The sequence below is a fragment of the Myiozetetes cayanensis genome, unplaced genomic scaffold, assembly GCF_022539395.1.
Source record: "Myiozetetes cayanensis isolate MyiCay16 unplaced genomic scaffold, myiCay2020 scf3, whole genome shotgun sequence".
Lineage (NCBI taxonomy): Eukaryota > Metazoa > Chordata > Aves > Passeriformes > Tyrannidae > Myiozetetes > Myiozetetes cayanensis.
In genome coordinates, this window is record NW_026087521.1 from 57,745,314 (window position 1) to 57,768,464 (window position 23,151).

The window sequence follows — 23,151 nt, forward strand, 5'->3', positions numbered from 1 at the left end:
CAGAGATTTTAACTGAGTCTCAGGTAGACTAATACGTATTTCTTTTCTTATCTCTCCCTACCTGAAGCAGAAAGAAAAGATTAAAAAAGCCTCACCCTCTATTTGCCAACCTCATCCAAAATACAGTCTCGAGGTCTGCAGAGAGAATAGTGTGAGCCAGAAGATGCCACTCAAAATCACCCGCATTAACACTCACTTGTTCGTTGTACCTGGGAGCTGCTAGGGCTGGCTTTCAATAAAACACATATCTGTCTGATTTTATCGTGCTCCCCTGAAGTTTTGGGGTGAGATATAATGTCAGGGAAATATACCTCTGTGCTGCTGATTCTTTGTAAGAGAAGTAATTTAAACTCAGTGAAGTAATTTAAAGCTCAGTGAAATCTGGTAAACTGTGCTCTAGGACTGTGTACTGTTCTTCAACAATTTCCAATACACATATTTGGTTGGAAAAAGAAAAAGAGTGATTTAGACTCCTTTTAAATACAAGTGTTCTTAATCCCTTCTAAAGACAAATCAGAGGGAATCTAGTGCAGGGGGGTATAGATCAAAGTGACCTGCAATGAAGGATTATGCTAAAGAATTATGTCATGCCAGTCTATTCCTGCTTGTGACGTTACTATACCCTGACATTTGGTCCTAGAGTGGCACAGAAATACATCTGTGCTTTCCTTTTGTTGGGACCCCTCAGGAAAGAAAGGTGCTGTACCCAGAATGTCTCCTAAGCTGTTCTAGATATTCTGCATAGAGACTTCAGGGTCCTTAGTCCCTGTGGACCTTTCAGTATTGGGAGAAGAAAGGAGGACAGGAAGGGTGGATTATTTGAAATACTATTTGCAGCAGTTTTGCACTTTCTGATGGTCTGATAACAAGCACTGTAGCTTGATCTGCTACCAAATGCTTGAGAACAAGCAATTTTGAAAGCAAAAGCAGTGCTGTATGGCTCAAGGGCTGGCCAGAAAGCCTGATAACACAGATTCAATTATACACTCCTCCACAGACTTTTCATGTAGCTGCGGGCATATTGACTATTCTCCACTCGGTTTCCCGTCTTTCACAAAAGGATCATATATTCCTTGCTGTATGCATTGTGAGGAAAGAAACCTCTAGTATTTTGGAAGTATTGTTAAACTATGTGGAAAGGAAGATAGAAAGATACCAAGAGGAAGACCAAGCCCTTGCTTTAGAAAGATGACTTGCAATTTCCAGAAAGCAGACAGAACACCAGGAGTCAAAAAGGCATATTGAAATTTTCAAGAAGCAAAGCTGATTCAGAACATGTTATGTTTGCAGCTGCTGGGGTGTGAAACTTCTTCCACGATGTGATAACCAGCATGAATTACTTTATTGCTCATAACAAATACAGATGGACAGATATCAGGGTGAAAGAAAGGGCAGGGGCATTTGCAATCTGACAGAGAGAACCTTCCACCACGTTGCTTGGAAATAAACAGATCTTAATCAGCTTTTCTGCCTTTATTTATCTTCAGAAAACCTCTAGAGTTAATATTCTCCAGCAGAAAACTAAAATGCTTTTAGGAAATGCACGTTGTTGTATGAGAATGTGTCTCTATTTCAAGGAGGCTGTCTAAAATGTTAATGTTTCTCTTTATATCACGATTCCCAAAGCTTGTGGCTTTCAAATTTACCATTTCAGTTTTACCCACAGGAATTGGATTGCTTCATTCCCTGTCCCTTCTCCATTGTTACCAGTCAAGAAATTCGTGGCTTACAGCCTTCATGAATATGATGCCTGTATTCCCTGCCTGATGATCCACATTGTTTTTGAGTTAGGATTGAGCTTCCTGCCTGTTACATGCAGCAGCACCTGTGGCAGCGCTAGGCATGAAGAGTACTCCCAAACACAAGATATTCACCCATAGCTTTAAGTCAACATCAGAAAGAAAAAGGGATGAAGAAGGTGTCTCTAAAACATGTGTGGAAAGATAATACTGCACTTTCACCCATAAGTGATGGTGGTATCTATGTCCATACAGTAAATAATTGAAACTAGTAGTCATATAGGCAAAGCATTAAAACTCAACTTCAGTACTGTAGGTGTTACAGAGAAAGCAATTTACCACCTTCCTTACTTTCACCTTGTAACTACAGTTTTGAAGGTTTGGTTTGCTAAATAGAGGAGAAGGGGAATTAAAAGTGTCCCTGCAGCGTCTGCACTTTGCTGCAGTGTGAGTACATGGGATGGGTAGCCAGCAGAGGATCAGCTCTATAACCAGCTAAGAAATGCACATGAGTGCACTGAGATAAGGTGTGTTTGCTGTGGCAGCTCCCGCTTGGCTGTATAGGATTCAACAATGCATTTTGCTGGCACAGCCACTCATTCAGTTGATTGGGATCATCATGCCATGACCCTGAGATGCTGTAGTTACTCAGAGAGGTTTTCAAAGAGAGAAAGAATGTAGAGAACTATTCATTTCATAGTCTAAAAATAAAAGCAATTTCAGAAAAATAAAGCCAAACAAACTCAGGATATGCTCAAATGACATCAAGTGGTGTTACATGACAGCATGACCCTTTTTACCTTTGCAGGATGCATTCAGGAAGGGTCTTATCAATGCCAATCAAACTCAGACAAAACCCCATCAATTTGTACTGATGAGCTATTGTTTATTTGTATGTCAGCCCTCCATCCTAAATTAGCAGAACAAATTTAAATATTGCCTCGAGTACACAATGCAAATCTTCGCTTTTCTTCTGTCCTTTCCATGTGGAGCCCACACCAACAAAACAGTAATCATAAAAAGTACCACTAATAGGGATTGAGTCCCGGGAATACAGGCTCCTGTTCCCTGGCCTTCACTAAATAGCCTGAGGGTGATGATTTGTTTACATACAGAAAGTACTTTCCCAGAAAAGAATCACTTTGAACAGAGTTGAACCAAGCACTGACCTCAGCTTCCTGTGGGCTCTGGCAGGTGAGGAGCACCAGGAAGATGCTGTTGGACAAGTGCAGGCTATTATTGAAACCAACTTGGAAACCCCCTTTCCCAGCACTGCCTTTTTCTGGAGGCTCCCCTTGGGGAATGTTATGGCAGGGCAAAAGCCAAGATTGTTTTAAATAGAGAAGAAAGTTTATCTTATTATTTGTTTCAGATAAGCCCTAACCGATGGACTTGTGAGGAACAGACTTGCAATTGGCCTAAGCAGTGGCAATCTTAAGCTAAGCTCAGTGAATTTGTGACAACTAAGATTTCATAAGGAAGTTCAATTTTGAATTTTTTTTAACATGTAGTATTAAGTGTCTGCCAGAAGTTAGCTTTCTGGCTTTTGTTCAGAAGATAACGTAAGCCCAGAGTAAAGATGATGAATTTTGCTGCGTTATTAGAAAGAGAGTTTTGGGCTCCCTGAGGAGGAGAGGTCAAATGAAACAAACATTAAAATTTGGCCTAGAAATCTTGGTCCCGGTCATTTAACTCTTCTGTTCAGTGGCAAAACCCACACTGGTTTTAGTGGGATAAAAACCATCCCTTAGTTTGGTGTACAGGATGTGGGAATGGTTGTGACCCACTCTGGGACCTATGAAAACTGGCTCCATCAGCTAGGCGTTGGGGTAGGTCGAGGAGTTATAGACATCTTGCAGCTGAATAAGGCTATTTAAATTCAGCTCATTAAAAGCAGGTTGTTCGGGTATGTTTCCATTAGGAAGAACAAGTGCTGCTGTTACCCAGAGTCAGCAGTCACAAGTTATCACGGAAGGGGTTTGCAGGGCTGGCACAGACAGCCGTGCAGCACCTCCGACAGGCGTCTCGTGCTGTTATTGAAGATGACACAGGAAACAGTAAACATTTTATGTTTTCATTCATCTTTCAAATTGAGCCTTCACGGGCTGAAAAAGCAGGGAGACACTCGGCCGTCAAACATGCTTACTAGCATTTGCTGCTTGTTTTAGAAAGCACTCAGAAATTCCTGAGGAGCAGAGACTGCCATTGCCTATGGGAAGTACAAGTTGCTGCAGGAAAGGCTTTTTTTTTTTTTTTCTGCACTAGAAATCCTTGAACCTACTCAAATGTGGTGGGACAAAACCTAAGAAAAAAGTACCAATTTTAAGATGTGTATCTTGTTTAAAGGGCCTGATGACTGGTGGCCCGAAGACCTGGTTATCTGTTGTCAGACTCCTTGAAAAATCAGTGACAGTCTGCAGGAACCAGTTATAGTGTGAAGGGAGGGGTCACATTCTGCAACTTGATCCTGCCTAAGAAGGGCTATAATGAACATGAATCCGAGTAAACTGCCTTCCATTAAATCAAATCATTCAGTCCCAACATACCTATAGACCTTGTGGACACTTAGCATTTTGGATACATAAATCTCTGACTATGGGAATTTATCACTGTTCAGAAATTTCATTGAATCTGCACTGCTGGTATTGGTGGTCCTTTTATCCACTGTGGGAAGAACATAAAAAAATTACAGAAATTGAGAAATAGTCCAAGGCCAGCCAAGGAGAAAAGCTGCCATAGAGACTGGAGGATGATTCACAGTTTTCAAATCTTTCTCCTCTGTCATAAGCATTCCGTTTCTTGAAAAAAAAAAAAAAGAAAAGTAAAATCATTGCTATGCAAAAAAAAAAAAGTTTCAAGAAAGAAACAAATGTTTGGAGAGCTGACTTGGCTGGAATTTTCCCTATACATATAGTCTTGACATATCAGAGCTTATACTTTTTATGTGTGCATGAGGGGGGGACAGGGAACAATCAAATGTTAGTGAAGATAACCCCATCTGTTTCATTATTTGAGGGTGTGAGAGTGCTCTTTAGCTCACATAGTCCTTGCTCTTTCGGTTGCCAGGTGGTCTCACTGCCCAGATTTCACATCAAAACCAACTGTGAAGAATCTTATTTTTCTTCCCAGCACATGCAGGGAGGGGATCCCAGCAGTCCCATCCTTTTTGCAGAAGGCAAATATGCAACATAGCCAGGCCTTAATTTAAGGATTCCTTACATTAGGTGTTGGGGGTCCTTTTCCTTTATTTATGAAATAAGCACATGTCAATCCCTTGCACTCGTATCAGATGTAGTACTCAGTCCCCACTTGAAAAGCACAAAATATTTCACTCCAACCCCCTGCCCTTCTTTTACTCTTAGTGCTCCCCTGCAGCATTCAAAAATGCCCTCACCAAAAATCATCTGGCAAGGTCACCATCTGGATACAAGGGAGGGCACTGAAGCATCCTGTGCCCCAGCCGTGCATCTGCAGAGCATTTATTGTGTGTGACACCAGAACATCCGTGTGCCTCCCTGTTCTGAACGTCCCGGGTTTCACTCATCCCCCTGCTGGACACCAAGGCACTATGGCCCAACTCCCAGGTGGGAAGCTGCAGCCCAGAGGGGCTCAGTGACTTGCCCAAGATCACACAGCGGGTCAGAGTGGAGGTGAATCCCCTGTCACGTCCGTGCTGGCCCAAAGCATAGAAACCTCTTAGCCGGTCAGTTTGAGCAGGTGCATCCACTGAATGCAGCGGAGTAATGGACGGAGATGAGAAGCCAGGATGTAAACAGATGTTGTGCTAGTACCCAGAGACTACAGCTATCAGATACAACGTTGCACTGAGGCCATTTTACAACTTCTCACTCCTGAGCAAGTTGTCACAAGTCACTTGAGTGTGCCTGTACTGAGCCTCATTGTGTGCTGAAATGGTCACCTGCTCTCTCTCCCCAGCCCAAGCTAGTATCTTAATTTATGGCTTGTCCTCTATCTGAATCATCCTTACTCAAATCATCTCATGCCAATACACACTGGTGACCTTGCAAGATCAGTAGCATTTTGGATTAAGACTGTTTTGAGCCGATGATGATGCTCATTTATCACTGTTCACACTCACGTTGTTTTCCTGTCTTCCCCTCTGCAGATCTGCGCAGGATGACAGCTGGCTTCATGGGCATGGCTGTGGCCATCATCCTCTTTGGATGGATTATCGGGGTGCTGGGGTGCTGTTGGGATCGAGGCCTTATGCAGTATGTGGCGGGGCTTCTCTTCCTCATGGGAGGTAAGGATGTTGGTGTTTGAAGAAATTTATTTGTCTTGCTGTTTTCGTGTTCCCTCTTTCCCCATGTCCCTCCTTTTCTAAGTCACAGAAAACATGTTTTCAGAGTTGTTTTGAGCGATCTGGACTTGATTTCACTCCGAGTGCCTTCTGGAGTACAATTAAGGTTCACCCAACTATAGTTACATGTTACTTCTATCACAAAGCAGTGTCTATAACTCACAGGACCAGAAAGGGCCCTCTGAGTTTTTAGTCCAATACTCTATTGTTGCAAGTAACACTGTCACCCCTAAACTTAATAAGCCCAGTAGAAAAATCTGAAGATTATGCAGATGTTATTTCCACCACTATCCTATTTCACAGTGGGACACTTGGATAACTGGAAACTGTGCTGTAAGTTACAACATGTATTTATTACTCATCAGTTGTTCTTGAGACAGATATAACCTTTAGTTTATGTGCCCCTTTCTTTCTCTGATGTACATATGAAGAGCAATGGTATCCTCTGTTTTCTTTTTCCCACCCTACATATGCTTTCTTGTAGACTTCTCTGTGTAAGACCTGTTATCAATCTAGCAGCCCTTTCTGCAGCCTGTTCTTGTTTGTACTTGCCTTTCTCACATACAGATGAGAAGGACCATTCCCTAACAAGGTCTGATCAATACCTTGTTTAAGTGGGGCGATGGTTCCCTTTCTCTGATGGAAATTCCTTGCCTGAAGTATTTTGTGGTTGTATTTGCTTTTGTCATGCTGCATCACACTGGAGACTCACAGTCATCTTTCAGTTGGATGATGCATCTCCTCCTTTGTGATTTCCTACTGGTCCTATCACAATTTACAGCAGAGGTTCTGTTTATTACTCCCCAGTACATGCCCTGGCACACTGTGCTTTTGAGCTTCTTCCCATTTCTACACCAGCCCTCAAGGTCACCCAACATTTGCCACGTCATATTCCAGCCTTCTTTGCTAGAGATGCCATCCAACTTTCTGTTAGCAGAAATTTCAAGGCACACAGTTAATTGAAATGAAGGGTATGAGAGTCAAGTCCTAAACACAGTGATGGGTGAATGTCTCAAAGTGAACACCACTCCTTCTGTTCTCTCTTATTTTCTCTGATGGTTTTTGTTTAGCTGGGCTTTTGCCCTCCAGGCAGATCATCACTTCAGTGCATTTTATCATCTGTTTATCTGTACTGTGGTGCGATACAGATAAGTGTGTGACATACAGAAAAGCTTCTGCAGTCCCAGAAGAGGAGTTAAGTGCTCAAGAAACAAGTATTTATGTTCCAGTCATGTTGTACTGTTGACATTAGACATCAGCTCTCTCTGTGCCCACAAACACATTTGAAGTCACTAGCACCTCGTGCAAGCACACACTGGTCTTTGTGGGGATGTCTGTAAATGGTTTGTTGTGGGTGTCAAAGTATTATGGGTAATGGGCCTGCTGATCTAGCTTGGTATTTCTTATGTAATTAATTTGCATTTAACTGGTTTGCATGGGTGGTTATTTTGTTTTACTATGCTTAGATACCTTAGATAATCTTAGATAATCTTAGATAACTTGCTACAGCACAACATTCAGATTAAAACATTAAGAGTATATTACATAAATACGGAAAAATTTGCTAGAAGCTAGCTGTGCCTTCTTTACTAATTGGAAATTATTATATATGGAGTGGTTTCTAGTGCAGCTGCAGGGATTTCTTTTTGGCTCAGTGTTATTTGGCAGTGATTTGAACGATGACTGTTAAAGTTTTCAGGTGAAAGGAGATGCAGTGTAACCCTGTGTAATGGGAGGGGTCACTCATAGCTTACAAAGCCATCTTTTGGTGTGCTCAAACAATACACGTTTCAGTGGAGACACATCCAAGGTCATGCAGCTGGGAACAAAACGTGTCACTCATCCTCGCAGAACAAGAGGCCCCCTCAGAAAGCAGCAGCTCTGAAAAGGTCTCTGGCATCATGGTTGCTGGGATCATCCAGCTGCACAGGAGCTCTCAGTGCAGTGCAGCTGCTAAATGTGTCAGTTTTTATGGGAATGTGCGATGAAAGTATGAGGTGGGGTTATCTCTGGGCAAAGCAAAACTGTGTCTGGACATCCTAATCTGGTGTCAGTGCTAAAGAAGGATCTAGAAAAATTGGGAGAGGTTTGCAGAAGAGCTATAAGAGTGACTCAAGGTTTGAAAAACAAGAAAAAGACAGCATGCCACAAAAAGCCAGTTGCTTGAAACTGTTTAACAGAAGGTTTATAATTGACTTGAACACGGTGTGGAGGTACCTATGCAGTGAGAAGCCATCTGATAGTAGAACGCTCTCTGCATAGACAAAATAATAACAAGATCCAGCAGTTGGAATCTGAAAGTAATTGAAATGAGAGGCACCAGATTATTTTATCTGCCAAATTCTGTCAAGATGTGTAATATTTTAAATAAAGAGGTGTTGGGAGGACATCAAAATTGTTCTCTGCTTCAGCGCAGACACGTGGATCAGCGTTACCCAAAGGTTACTCTCTTTCTTGTTTTGCACGAGTCAGTAGCAACTGCTATACTGATTACTTTTAACAGCAGATGTGCGTAAAGTAACATCTACAAGCTGAAGCAGTCAGTTAATAAAATACACAGCTAGAGCCATTTAATCTAAAAGTCAGTATCTATCAACGTTCTGAGACTCTGTCATATGTTGCACAGTCATTCCTCTTAGAGTCAATGAATCTTTTAACTTAAACTATTTTATTGCTGGATGGTGTTTGAATACCAAGCTGGTTCTTCTGTCATGACTTAAATTCTGTCAACATATTATTGTGTTGGTCCTTAAAATGCAGGGAGCCAGAGCGCCTCTCAGTTTTACTTAACTTTTTCTTAAGTCCAATAATGGGAAAAATGCTTTGGAAGGCTTATGCCATCTGACTTCATTGCAGCTGAGAGGAGACTGTGTTCAATTGGTAGCTATATAGTCACCCTGAAATCCAACCTTCCCTACCATTTGCAATGCCACTTGTCTTGGCTGTGTTTGTAGCATTTGCTCTGTTTGTGTTACAGACAAATAGCTCTTTTCTAATGCTTAAACGTTGCTGGCTTAACTTATCTATGGGGTTTGTCCCTTACTGCCCATAATTCTTTGAACAGGAAATCTCAGCAGAGCACTAAGAAGTGTGCTGTAATAATCTAACAGGGCCAGATGTGGTTTGCTTGGACCTCTGGTTCTTTATTATATTTACTGAACAATTTTCTTGCTTGCCCATGTGGTAGTGCCTCCTAAGGACTTGCTATAGTTTGGTTGATCTGATTTCTCAAGCAAATTGCTGAAACAAGTCATTTGTGAAATGCAGGCCGTTATCTGGTATTAGTTCATCTGGAATCCAGGACATGTAAACTGTGATTTAGAGTGTGTTTTACAGTGTTATTCAGCATGTTTTGTAACAAGTTAAAGTTATTAATAATTCATCTTTTCTGTTTAGTCCAAGTGTATCTGTATCAACAGCAATCACAGGTCTCTTATGGCTTCAAAAATTTTTTTTTTTTTGCATAACGTTCTGAATTTATTGTAGAATTTATACTTGGATCCCTTATCTTGATCGACAGCATTTTTCTGACCACAGTAGGATTTTTTGGTCCCTCATCTTGTATAGAGCCAGATGGATACTGCAAATTATGCTTACTATTTTTTATCTCATTGTACATGATGGTGTTGTTACACAGCCTTCTGTACCCAGAACTGCACTATCTGTTGTAGTTCCATTTCAGTATTGTCAGCATCATTTTACCCTGCAAGGTGGGAGAGTTTCTCCTTTTGAGACTTTCTCCATTTGGAACTGTGCTTCTAAATTTCACTGATCAGTTCATTTTATTCATCTTACTTGAGACTGTTTAATTCTATTACAGAAGTGGGTCACACTCAAATTATACATGACTCCGAGCACATCCTCCTGCAGCTTCTTGTGTTTTCTTTTCATGCAAATTACTGAAAATCTGTGCACCAGTAAAAGCTCCATCCAGTAATTTTGTAATTCTATAATAATTTCTGGAGCCTTAGAAGCATCTGTAATGCTACTTCCAAATGTTGGAGTCCTGTGGCAAACTTGATGCTTTCATGCTCATCAAGGACCTAGTTGTAGTCTAACAGGAATTCAGCTAAATATCTACCTGAGGAAATGCATGTGGGGCATTTTATATGCTGTGTTTTTACCAAAGTAAATTTACTTGCACTAAAACTATGCCTTTGCTTTTTGAAGTCTAGAGGTGACCTCCTCATCAGTTCCCAAGAAGTGGTGTTTATATTTCTGGCTTTGAGAAGTTCTTTTGGGTGTATCCAAATCCTGGACTTGTCTGGGTTTACCATCATCATGGCAAACCTGTCAATTGATTTGGTTGGTGTCCCTCAACAGTAATATTGTCAAGGTCAAATTTCAGTTTTACTTCCAGCTCCAAAGAGTTGAGATATTGTGAACTGGCACAGTGGCAACTCTACCAAGGCAAATTCCGTTGTCAGGAATCCCTTCCTCCTGACAAGCAAACAAGCTTATATCCATCTAACTGTTGGTTTTCTACCCCCTCTCCATCATATTCATTCATAGGATTTTCTTGCTTCAGCATCTCAGATTCTGCTAGGTTGATTGTTCTTCTGCAATCATGCAAAGCCAACCTCACCACACCTTCTGTTATTCTACTTGCTTTATAAAATCATCTTTTAAAGACAATCTCTGATAGCCTGTTGTTTTCCCAGTCCAGCTGATTTCAGTCAGCTGTGTTGATATATCACGTGGCTTTCATTATTCCTAATTTGAGGGTAGGGCTGACTTTGTACCTAAATGCTCCAAACCCCTTTTCCTCCTCATCAGTGCCTGCTGTGGGGAAGGTGGGATGGTAGAGCTGCCCCATGGTGGCACGGTCCAACATTTTGGCAGTGGCTGCATCCTCCCCTCCCTTACCCTGTGCACCTCCCTGCCGAACTGCTGTTTGTTGTCCCAGCTGGAAATACAAGCTGGCACTTCCAATATCATCTTCTGGTACTTGCTTTAGCACACAATTATCCCAAAGCTACATCACTTGCCTTTGTAAATGTATTAGAAGACTGACAAAGAATAACGTTTTATCATCCTTATCAGAGCTCTGTCCTTCAGCTGCACATTCATGTATTTTCCTTTTGTAAGTCTGTAATTTGTTCTGAGAACACATTTCAGTGAAACAGTTTGGGGTTTTACTGCACGCCTAACAAGGCAGCCCTTCAGGGAGAGACTTCTGTGTTGTCTTATTTTGTTCCAAATTTACTGCAAATAAACGCAGTAAATCCTCTCTGCACTTGCTTAATGTTTTACCTGTTCTCTTCACTCTTATCAGGACTCTGCCAGTTTTGTCTTGTGACATGCACTTCAGGATCACTTCAGGGTTTTTTCCCCCTTTGCTAACAATTTCCTTAGAGAAGCATGTAATTTTACTAGCCTTGCAAATGTTCATTATTCTTTGCAAAGTCAAGTGTATTTCTTGCTGTAACCTTGCTTTGAGCCAATTAGAAATTTTACCATTAAAAATTCAGTCTCTAATTAGACTATTTGGAAATTATTCCAGCTGTTAAATGCCCTTATTCATATGATTTAACTTCACCATGAAGATCTGTAATAAAATTATCTGGAGTCTCACATGGTAGCTCATTTCTTGTCTTTACCTAGTGACATTTTTGCATGAAATACTGGGCTTGGGGCTTTGCTTGGGGGCCTGAAATTCCATTTTCTCCTGGCACTGAAAGGCCTGAAAGTCTTGCTGTACACATACAATAGTGGTATGGAGTTTTGCTGTCTGATTTTTTTGTCCTAGCAATTGCTTTTCCCTCCCCTCCAATGATGATCTGCCAGTCTGGGGGATTCAAGTGCCATTTGCCAGCTCTACTTCTGCCACTGATTTGGGTTTCTCCTCACCCTCTTAAGAGTGCTGCAGAGACATTGCTCTTTGTAGCCCATCCATACTCAGAGGACTTAGATCAGGGTTAGAAAAAGCTTCAAATCTTTTCCCAGAGCAGAGGTGATCACCTATTCTTGCCGGTGCTGGCTGCAGCAGCAGAGATAAGCAGGCAGGAAAGATGTATGAGAGGGATGAAAAAATAAAGGTTTACCAGTGTGTTGGCACAATTTAATGTGTTATTTCAGATATGCAAGAAAGGATGTCTATTTAAAAAAACACAAAACCACCTATGTATGTATGAGCACATTCTTCTTTTATATTTTAATATAGGGAGAAAACAATCTTTCATAAGTAATTTCCAGCCCTTCTCAGAAGTGCTTCCAAAATATTCCTTCTCTCAGTCCAGGGATAAGTCAACAAAATGCTTTATTATCCTTGAAGCTAGAGGATGGACTGACCATTTACACTGAGTCACCCTCTCTTGCCCCAGCCATGCCACGCTGTCGCACGGCACAGGGGGGACAAGGATGCACTCGGGGCTTTGTTCCAGTGCCTACCAGAGCCCAGCAGCTGGCACAGGAGCTGTGTCCAGGAGCTGATGACCAGGCTGATACTGAGGGATGCAAACCCTGTCAGAAAGTGGGGTTCCAAAGCAGGGCTTGTGAGCCCGTGCAGCACAGCTGTTGGTACCCACGCACTGCACACGTCTGGATCCTCTTTCGCTCCCCACCTCCACAGAGAGTCTTGTCTTCCAAATCCCTGAGCCTCTGTGCTGTGCTTCCTCCTCCTGTGCTGTGCATGTGTTAGTAGCTGACAACTGAGGCATCTGTGTATTTGCAGCCATGGATCGTTACCAGCTGTTGAGTCATTTGAGTCCCAAATTTAACTCACTGTACTTTGAAAATAGCACATAACGGTAGAAAATAAGAGTGTTTATTCTACAAGACTGTGGTCCTGCCATCTCAAAATAATCATTCCACTGCTGAATAATTTAAGAAACAAAAATGGAGCAATTTAATACAGCAAGTGTAAGGGAAAGCTCTGTGACTGACATCTCCCAGGCAGTTATGAAGTACCTTCGTAGCAGCTGCCAAAAGGAAACAAAGAGAAAGATAAACAAAGAGAGAAAGTAAAAGCTATTCTTCGGAGTTCATCAGGAAATATGTTAGGTCTCACAGAGCACCAAGGTTTCTATTTCTTATTAATAATCAAGGTCTCTACCCACCCTGCAGAATGTTCACTTGTGGTGAAATGATCGATTACAATACTGAAGATGGAAGGTATTTCCTGTGTTCACATTTATTTTTCAGTTTTCCACAACATTATTCTTTGAAAGTCCAGTTTCTCGTGCTTCTTTCCAAAAAGGAATAGTTTTAGAAAGTTTGCATAAAATACTTTTTTCCCTATGGAAAGACAAGTGTAAATGCACATGTGTGTGCACAAGAGTATGCATACAGATCTTAAACAGCAGCATGTGATGTTTGCAAAAACTGAGGTCTACAATAATTCATGACAATCTGAGCTGTGAAGCTTGGCATAAATATAGTTTTCACAATGTCATAATACTTTTGACCACTTCAAAGAGTATCTGTAATTCAAAAAAAGTTGGAACACTGGAAAACCAATGAGATACCAACCATCCTGTGGGAGGCCCTAAATTAGTGAAGACTGCAGAAGGGCTTAAGAATTTTGCAAAACTCCTTGCAGAACCATTGGGAGAACTTATTTATGTGGATTGACCTCCAGATGGAGACAAAAGCTGGTTTGTATCAAGAGATCCCATAAATTGGTTATGAATTGAGACAAGTCTTAGCACAACAAAGTCAGGCCCCCCTGCCAGGCCTCCCCCACCACACTCGTGTACACTCTGGCTCCTTCATGTGCTTTTGTTTAAATTTTGCATTATGCTCTAAAGTGATTTAAGGCCTCAAGTCAGAACAAACTTGAGTTAATGTACAGCGTTAATAGGCTTTAAATGTTTAAACCTCTCTAAGGCTCTTGATTGTTTAAAACCCTCAAACACATTACAAGGGCATTGTAGGAAACAAGCTGATGAGGCTCTTTATGGACCTGGGAGGAGACGCAGAGCTCGGAGCAGTCATGCAGGCTCTGTGCCTTTGTGCCCATCAGGCAGTACTGTAACAAGGCCAAGAACATGCATATTCAGGAAAGAAGAGTCAACCTGTTTCTGAAAATGTCCTTTTTCATCACTTTAAGGATTTACCAGTCTGTCTTTATGGGGAGTGGCTGAGGGAGCTGGGCTTGTTAACCCTGGTAAAAAGGAGGCTCAGTGTCTCTTCTCCCAAGTAACAAGTGATGGGACAAGAGGAAATGGCCTCAAATTGTGCCGGGGAGGTTTAGATTGGATATCAGGAAAAATTTCTTCACTGAAAGGGTGGCCAAGCACTGGAACAGGCTGTCCAGGAAAGTGACAGAGCCATTACCCTGGGGACATGGTTTAGTGTTGGATTTGACAGTGCTGGTTTAAGGGTTGGTCTCAATGATCTTAGAGCTTTTTTCCAACCTAAACAGTTCTATGATTCTATTAAAAACATCTCTTCCCTACACAGTTTGTGGTATCTCTCACAGACCTGGTTTGCAGGTCAAGTTTCTTAGTCCCATTTTAGGTTATGTTCCTGAGGTATAAAGAGTGGCCCTTCTTTTCTCATGTATTTCAAAACAGGGACACTGGTGGATACATGTCCAGACATATCTGCATCGACATGTCCAGTCCTCACACATGGGTAGGACTGGAAGTGCTTCTTCATCCAGACCAGCTGACCATTAGTAGTCAGCTTTTAGAAGCTTTCCTTCTGAATGTTAGCTAATTTCCTATTTTCACTCAAAAAAAAAAAAATATTTGGGAAATCATCCATACAGATACACATCCCCTTTGCCATCTTTTGGGGTTCATACAATGCCAAGGTGGCCTGTGTAGCATTTTCAAGCTAGAAGGAACTTGCTGGGCTGATGGCATCACAAGGCTCATAGTACGTTATGCTTTAAAGGCACAGCTGGGGGAGTGTGTTACATCTTTCCTTCTAGTACTTCTCTCTGCTCTCTGATGCACCGGCAACATACTTTGCATTTATTTATTCACGCTGGCACTCATTTTGAAAAGGAAATGGCGGACTCTCTGGAAATACAAAAGGTCACTTCCTTTCGCAGTAGAGACATCCGTATGTCACTGCGTATCAGCCACTGAAATGCTCTTTTATAATTTCATGTTATAATACTCCTCAGGGGGAATCGTAACTCCCATTTCTGCATCTCCTACAGCATAAGTTCAAATGCAGAGTTATGTCCTTCTTCTCACAGAGCATTATTTTCAGTAGATGCTATTTTTTTCCAATACCTCAGGAATATAGCTGATTCTCTAGGCCAGTACTGGCAGACCCAGCACTGAAATGTTGAGGCCTAAGAGCTAATACCTTCATAAGAAAAGGGGGGTGGGATATAGAAATGCTTTTTCAAGTCAATAACACAACTGTACTGCAGGGTGTAGTCATTTAGGGGTATTGTTGTTGGTTTTGGGTTTTTTTCCTTTGGAAAGAAAGGCTCAAGGAGAGAATTCATTGTCAACTCTAAAGCATTTGATCTCCATGGAAACATTATCAGCTGACTTCAAAGGCAACGTTCAAATGTGGTTTGCTTTTTTTTTTTTTTCCTGTGGCTTGTTTCTGATGCTCCTAGATGTGTACTTGCATGCTGTGAGGGAAGAAATACCAACACAAGCAATTCTGCCAACCTTGCACCTGATCATGGAAGAGTGCTGGCACCTGGGAGGAGAGGAAAGGCTTCTTTAATGAGGTGCAGAGATCTTGTAGTCTGGAGCAAAAGACAGGGCAAGTAATGTACATGCACCTATAAACTCATTGTTTTTCAGTCTTTGCTCAAATCTGTCTCCCTGAACTTGGCGTACAGTAAATTTAGGAGTCAGCTCAGTCTGGCTTTTCAGCCAGAAGAACTGTTCATATTCCTCTGTGTGTTCATTTTAAGTCAGCTATCCTGGCTTGTAACTCCTCCCTCACCAGCATGGGAGGTACTGGCAGAAGCATCAGCACCTTCCAGAGTTACGAGAACAGACAACCCAGCGTAGTCAGTGAAGGGCATGCAACCTAGTTTGCTTCCCAGGGATGTCAGTAGGTCTTTGGGGGGCTGACAGAAGGTGAAATAAAGTAGAAGCAAAGTAGGAGAGACAGATTCCATAGAAATACAAAAGGCTTTCCCACCCACAGCCCTGGAAAACAAGTTCTATGTATTTTAAAATTCAGTGGTTGTTCCCTAGGCTTTAATAATGTCACCAGGTCTTTGATCTACTGCTGGCTTCTGAATTCCAATGGCAAGATGCATCAAGGCCAAAGGAAGACAGTGAAAACAAAACTGGCATTTTTTTATTGGGCTGGTTTTTATTTAAAGAAAAGTTTGCTTGCCTGGCATCGAAGAGAAAAGAAAACTGCACATGTAATAGAAGGAAGAGTAATACTGGCATGATTTGCTGGACAGAAAGAAATCCTTACAGAGGGAATGGGGAGCAAATTTCTGTGTGTGGTAGATATTTTTGTTAAATGCAGAGGATGAAGCAAGGTTTAGATTTACCTTCTTGGCTCCTCAAGTTGTCAACTTAGAAAAACAACATTCCTCCTGGACAACTCACTGCTATGCTTACTTGGTCTGATCTGTCTGGACATGGCCCAACTGGACACTGGAAATTCCACTTAAAAAGCAGCCGGACCTGGTAGAAACTAGACGAGGAACATCCTCATTTCTGGCCAACCTGGCTCTTCTAGGGCATCTCTTGGTTTAATGAGAGTATGTTTGGGGGGTGAGACCTCTAATGAGATGAAGCCTCTCTTTTCTTTTATTTCCCTTCCCCCAATATAGACAAGGTAAAAAATTACAGGGATTCTGAATGAAGAAGGAACAATAACAATTTTACTAAAATTTGAAAGAAACTGAAACCAGCAATAGCAGAAAAATATTATCTAGCCATCCCTCTCTCCTCTAGCTTAGAACAAAACCTAGAAGGATATTTCATCCAAAGAGGATTCCTATGCCACCGAGAGGGTCCTGGCATAGCAGACCATATGGAGTGACAGTGGTGGGGCTGGGATGACCTGGCACAGTGCTGGGGTGTGCCTGCTTTTTTCTCTTGTGTCCCCAGTTCTTGGGATGCTTCACTTCAGGGACCCACCTTTCTGGCAGGTGCTGAGATGCTGGGGACAGTTTTTCTCCAATCCAGCTCAGATGGAGGGGGGGTGAGGGGGGCAGTCCCCCACACTCCAAATTATGTGGTGATATGAAAGAAATCACTAAAAATCTTTCCCACTTAATTAACACTACAACAAGAGATTATGAGGCCCTGAAAGTGTTCCCTCTGGGAGTATTTTTAGTGTCACACACCAGGCAACATGGAAGAAGGCTGCACTGAATTTATTTGTGCTGTATCTGTTCTCCAGTCTCACTTGTTCTGAAGAACATCTGTCTCTTAGGTTTTTCAGCAGTTCAGGGTTTCCTACAAAAGGAAGATTCCACAAATCCTCTGAGGCGCCTTCTGAGGTTCCTCCTGAGAGAGGTTCAGTTTTTTGACTGGGAGACAAAGATCTCGCATGGAGAGAGGTGGAATGACCTCACTGCTAAAAGACCAAATGCAATGTGGTCCACAGATTCCCTGTGCTACACAATAGATCCAGTGACAAGGCAAACTCAAGCTGGCACCACAAGTTTCATTTCAGCTCTGGCAAATGCCTAGGCTGGGAAGCACCTGCCTGAACTACAGCTTGGTACTAAACCCATGTCTTGTCATCTGGCAAACCTGAGGTCTGCTGGAGTTACTGGAGCTTGCTCAGACCTCCAGTGCCGCTTTCTGTTTAATCTTTTGGCCTCTGCCTGGGTCATCCTTTGGAGTCCATGCCATAGGTGAAAGAAATTTGCCAGCAGCCTTTGTGTGTTGCCAAGGATGGTGCTTGCCAGCACATGTATGGGGTAATTTCACTAACCTTTGATTAGGATGTTTCTTCATTGTAATATTTAGAGATTCTTCCTTTTGCTTCTGCTCCCAGTAAAATAGGGAATTGTATCCCACTCCTACAACTGGCACAATTTTTGCTGCCTCCTCTGTTTTCGCTGCAAGTTCACGAGCCCTTATGTTTGCTTAATGGCTGTAGTCAACTCTTTATTATTTCTGCGTTATTTTGGGTTGGTCATAGGAATTTCTGTCACTAAAGTAATCAGAGGGTTATTCACTCAGAACTCGATCTGCAAGCTTTCTTTTCTCCCTAGTCCGTTCTATCAAAATCACATCCCTTTAGCCAAGTAGTGTTGCCTTTGCCTCAGTGCCAACTCCCAACTTCAGAGGGTGCTTGCTGATAGCTGGAGCTCACTGGCTGCTGCGGTGCACAGCACTGCAGTCCCAAGCCCCGAGGGAGACGGTCACAGAAATGTCACCATGTGCAAATCCGCGATGTGCAATATGGGCTGACTGTCAGTCGTATCAGCAGAGCAAACTGGAGCTCAGCCCTCAGCTGCTGTAGCGTTGTTCCGTGTATGACACTGATTTACCCGCGCCCAAGGATGGCACCCAGTGCGTATTTGCAGTCACGACTGAGGACACAGAATGCTCTGGTGCCGTGACAGATGGCCTGTGCAGCGGCAGGCAATAGGCAGGCTCTGCTGCTGAGGTGACACGCTGCAGGCACAGAGCTCTGCGTGGTGTGGGCGCTGCTGGCACGCTGTGAGGCAGGAGGCCAAAGGCCAAATGCAAACTGCATTCCGAGAGGATATAATGCGATATCAGAGCACCATGACAGACCCCGTGGTTTACTCTGGCCCATGGTATAAATTAAAAATGCATTAAGTCCCGGCCCAGGCGGGTATGTATTCTCACAAGGACACCTCACTGAGTCTCCATCACACAGTCAGACTTATCATTCCATCTCGGCTTTTTTCATAAGGGCAATTTTCCAGTAAACCCCTTGCTATTCTGCAACCTATTGGCAATGCTGCAAGCTGCTTCTGCTGGAACAGTACATAATTAATGAATAATTTATATTCTATGCGTGTATGCACAAAGCAATAAAGTGTTCTCAAGAGCTGTGTGCTGCTGAGGCATTTAATCCGTGCACAGAAGGAGTTTACTGCAAATCTGCTCTCTCCAAAAGGCTTTTCTCATCACTGTGTTGGGAGGGAATTTGGTTTATTCTTTAATAATTTCATTGGATTGTGATATAGTTTAAATAGTTAACGCTACACATTCCACTTTAGGATCAGACCTCCTTTTATTTGTTTGTTTGATGTACCTTGAAAACAGTGAAAGCAAGTAGGGCAAAGAAAATGCTGCTTCACTTCTGAGATTTTTTTTTCTCTCATAATCCCATAATGAAAGAAAGGGATGATAATTAAATAAACAGCACTCCTTCCAAAGACATTAGTGGCCACAAGAAGCTACTAGAAATACTTTAAAGGCAGAGATTTACATTTATTTGAAAGCTATGTGGTTTCAAAGGACATCTTAAAGTCCATACCTTTGTGTTTCTCTTTTTATCTAATAGTTTATAAATAATACTTCAAATTTCTCTATTTAAAAAAAAATCAAACAAAGCCCCCAAAAACAGAAGGTGAGAAGAATCAGCTTTTGGGTTTATTTACTTTGTACATCTGGTGGTAGAGTTTGTGAGTAATTTCTGTCTGTTGTGGGGAGAAGGGAAAGAACGAGCGTCATTTCGTCAGATGCAAAAGAAGTGTTTTCCAAATCATGAGACAGGTGATCTCTGGAGAGGAGTGTCTCAGAGGTAGGCTTGGTGCCCTGATAATTTTAATTATTCACTTTTTGGATTTCCCTTGACTTCAAATTGGTGATGTCACCTTCAGGTTTCAGTCGGACACCTCACCCCTAATACTAGAGCCGAGGGTGTTCAGGTGCAGCTCCTGCCAGCAGGGCCTGTTTGTGCCCCAGCAGCAGGAAGGCTCACCTTCAGCTGCAGCACATCTAAGAAAGGCAGCAGTTCTTGCCTCACAGACCCTGGGAAATTCCTCAAGGTCTATTGCTGTGGAAGTTGAGCCCTGTCTGTGGGTGAAGGATGTGGCTCCTCCCGTGGTTCAGGGGGGCACTAGCATCAGGGAGAATTAAAACATATTTGGTATGGATGATTTGAGCCTGTTTGTGTTTAAATCGGTTCACAGAGAGCAGTTCTGCTCTCCCCTGGAGGTGAGTTTTAAAAACTGCAGAGGCATTGCAGCCCCTCCCAGAGCTGGGCTGACAGAAAGAAAAGGGATATTTACCTATAAAAACATTAATTCCTCTCAGCACAGGCCCGTGGCTCTGCTTGGTATAATCATGCTTAAAAACAGCTACAGCAAAGGTCCCTAATTTATAATCCACTCAGAATTAGGCTTTGACCAACAATGACATTACCTTCCCCTGTCATCCCTCTTCTGACTGTGTCTGCCCCTGCAGCAAGGATGGCAGGACCCCAATCTTATACACATATATAGCAAATAAGTTCATCTCTGTCCTAAAAAAAACTTCCAATATAAATGGAAGGGACATTCAATGTAATGTTTAATATTCTTTTGTAATATATAAGAAGGAAAAGTGCAAGGTGGCCAAGAGGTATTTAATAGCTCATGTTCTCAAACCACAGTTGATTATCAGCCCGTTAGCAGGACAGGCACTGTCAAAACCAGCCCAAGGAGAAGGGAGGCTACCTGATAAGGAGTCAGGATGGAGGTTTGACTACATGTCAAACAGCAGTTTCTGTGGCACAGACAAAGCTTTTTATGAAATTTCATCTCTCACCTGACTGAAGCATTTTGCAGAGACACGTGAATTACCTGTCAAAAATGTCACTGTTGCTTTGTCTCATTCATTAGTGTTTCACTTAGGATGAAAATGTGTAAATCCCAGCACAAAGGGCTTTGTGTGTTCTGCTTCCCCTGGCTGCTGAAGGAGATGGTCTTTATCTCTCCTGCCCAGCTCATGTACCAGCGAGCTCTTATTACCACCTGCCATTCACATTCTGTGTGTCTGTGCCACAGCTGGACCAACAGCCTTCAGCTCTGGTTATTTGCTTGGTCTGCAGTTATGGGGAGTGTTTTCCACAAAGAAATTACAGTTTGTATTGCTGTGGCTGCCAGGGGTTCTGGGGGGTTAGTGCACGGTGTAGGGGGGCACCTCACTGAGAGCAAGAACTTGGCAGGAAAGTGAGTAAGGGTTCAGTTTAATTTCTGGGGAGAAAAAGAATTGTAGGGATGGGGATGCTCATGAGTTCCTGCAGTCCTGCTGCCTCTGAAGCACCATGTCCATAGTGCAGTGTCATGGGCAGGAGCAACAGCCTCCCTCCTCCTGCCACCTCAGCTCCATGTCTTACCTGGACTGGTAGAGGCTTCATGTCCCTGTGTAAGCTCAGTTTCTGCATCCCTTTTATCCGTGACTCTTTCATTACTGTGGCCAACAAGCAAGCAATTTGTGAGGATGATCCTCTGTGTTGTGATTGCCATGAGGAAAAGCTACTGAACAGTCATGAGGAAGTAACCTGACCCAGTTTTCATCAGTAGCCCTCCTGGTGAGAGGCCAGATCAGCTATAAGTGGGAACTTCCTGGCTTATCTGAATACAAGCAACACATAGGACTCATAAAATGTCTCATAAAGATTCTTCCAGGTAGTATAAAATGGCATTTTTTCTGTCTGCAATGAATAGCACTAGAGAGGCTGATAACCCTGTGCTATACAAGACATCCTGCAGAAGCACAGGGCGGTGACTGGCTGAGGACCGTTCACTCTGTGACATTGTGCTTGGCAGTCATTATTTGCCATTGTGGGGTTAGCACATCCTCCAGCGAAGGGGCAGGATGGGGGCAGCCTTTTTTAAAAGAAGTCTCATGCTCGTGATTTGTTTAGTTCTCTAGTGTTTTCACTTGCTCTTTATTGTTCCTTTGTTAAGGGGTAGAATACCCTCAAGCAAGGTGGAGTGCCAATATATTGGGCACTGTTCAAATACAAAGAGTAAGCAAAATTCTTTGCACTGAAGAGCTTGTGATCAAAACAGCCAAGACAAAGCGTGAAAGCACAGGGAGTATTTGAAATCCAAAGTTATTTCCTTCCCTTTTGTACTTAGCAAATGCGGCTTCAGTCTGGCCACACAGATTTTCCCACCCACCTCTCTTATTTTAAGAGAGCTGAAATTACCATGTTCTTACTAGCAAAGAAAGGCCTTCCCTATCATTTCCTAACCACAACTATTTGGAATGAGCCATGGAGCTTGGTTCAGTGCACAGTGCTTCTGATGGATCCTTTTTTGCCTGATCCCACATGCTGACGTGTCACACAGGGAACAACCTCATTCTTGTCAGTCACCTTCACGTCACTGGATAACCTAAGACACGTGGACAACCTAATTGATTTAAACAGGAATAGTACCTACAGCAGCAGCAGCTTGCTGGCCCACACTGGTACCTGATGGCATTATCATAATATGACTCCTTATGAATACCCTGGGTCATCTGGCAGCTATTTATGGTGTTAGGGGAGGCACCCAGAGTTCCCGTGTTCCCCAACCTTGACAAAAGAGACTATCTGCAAGTGACACTCCAAAAATACACTGGAGAAGAGACAGTCCAAATAGACACAGCAGTGACCAGAAGAAGGAAGAGAGAGAGGGCCAGGATGATGATCTCACAGCAGGTCCATGATAGAGATTTGCCTGTAGATTCTAGACCTGTGTGGTGTTCCTACTAAGTAAGGGAGGTGGGTATGGTGGAAAGTCTGAATCAAATCCCAGGTGAATTCACCAAATAATCTTGCCTTTGTCTTCAGAGTGGGGAGTGTCAAATCTATTTTTTTAATGCAGCTGCAATTAAAAGGAGAAAAGCAGCAGAGAAAGGACAGAAAAACTGTTGCAGAAGAGAAGCAGGAGCAGGGGCAGGAAGGAGTAGAAGGGCTCAAGGGCACCAGAAGACTGGAGCTTGTCACTGAAACCAGGCTGGCTGTGACTGCTTTGGAAGATTGTGCTATCTAAGGGATGGGACCAGGAAGAACAGGAGATCCCTCCCCTGCAGCTGAGAGCGCACAGATGCAGGACGTGCTGTGCAGGTAGCACACATTACACGATACTGATCTGGGTGTGAACAGCGGGATGGCACATGGCACTGACCGTGTGTGTGCTACAGCACCAGTCCTGTAGGCTGCCTTCCACGCCCAGGGCTCTCCAGAGAGGCCCACAAAGGGAGGAATTAGAGAGGAAAAATAAACTACCAACTT

General features: G+C 42.8%; 1 protein-coding gene across 1 annotated transcript in view; it reads left to right on the top strand.

Moving 5' to 3' along the window:
• The window catches only part of TMEM178B (transmembrane protein 178B), a 226,354-nt gene that overhangs the window by 189,296 nt on the left and 13,907 nt on the right, over nt 1–23,151 (top strand). The window contains exon 3 of the mRNA XM_050324519.1: nt 5,866–6,003. Within this exon, the coding sequence (XP_050180476.1) occupies nt 5,866–6,003 (138 nt within the window). The remainder of the gene's footprint in view (nt 1–5,865; nt 6,004–23,151) is intronic.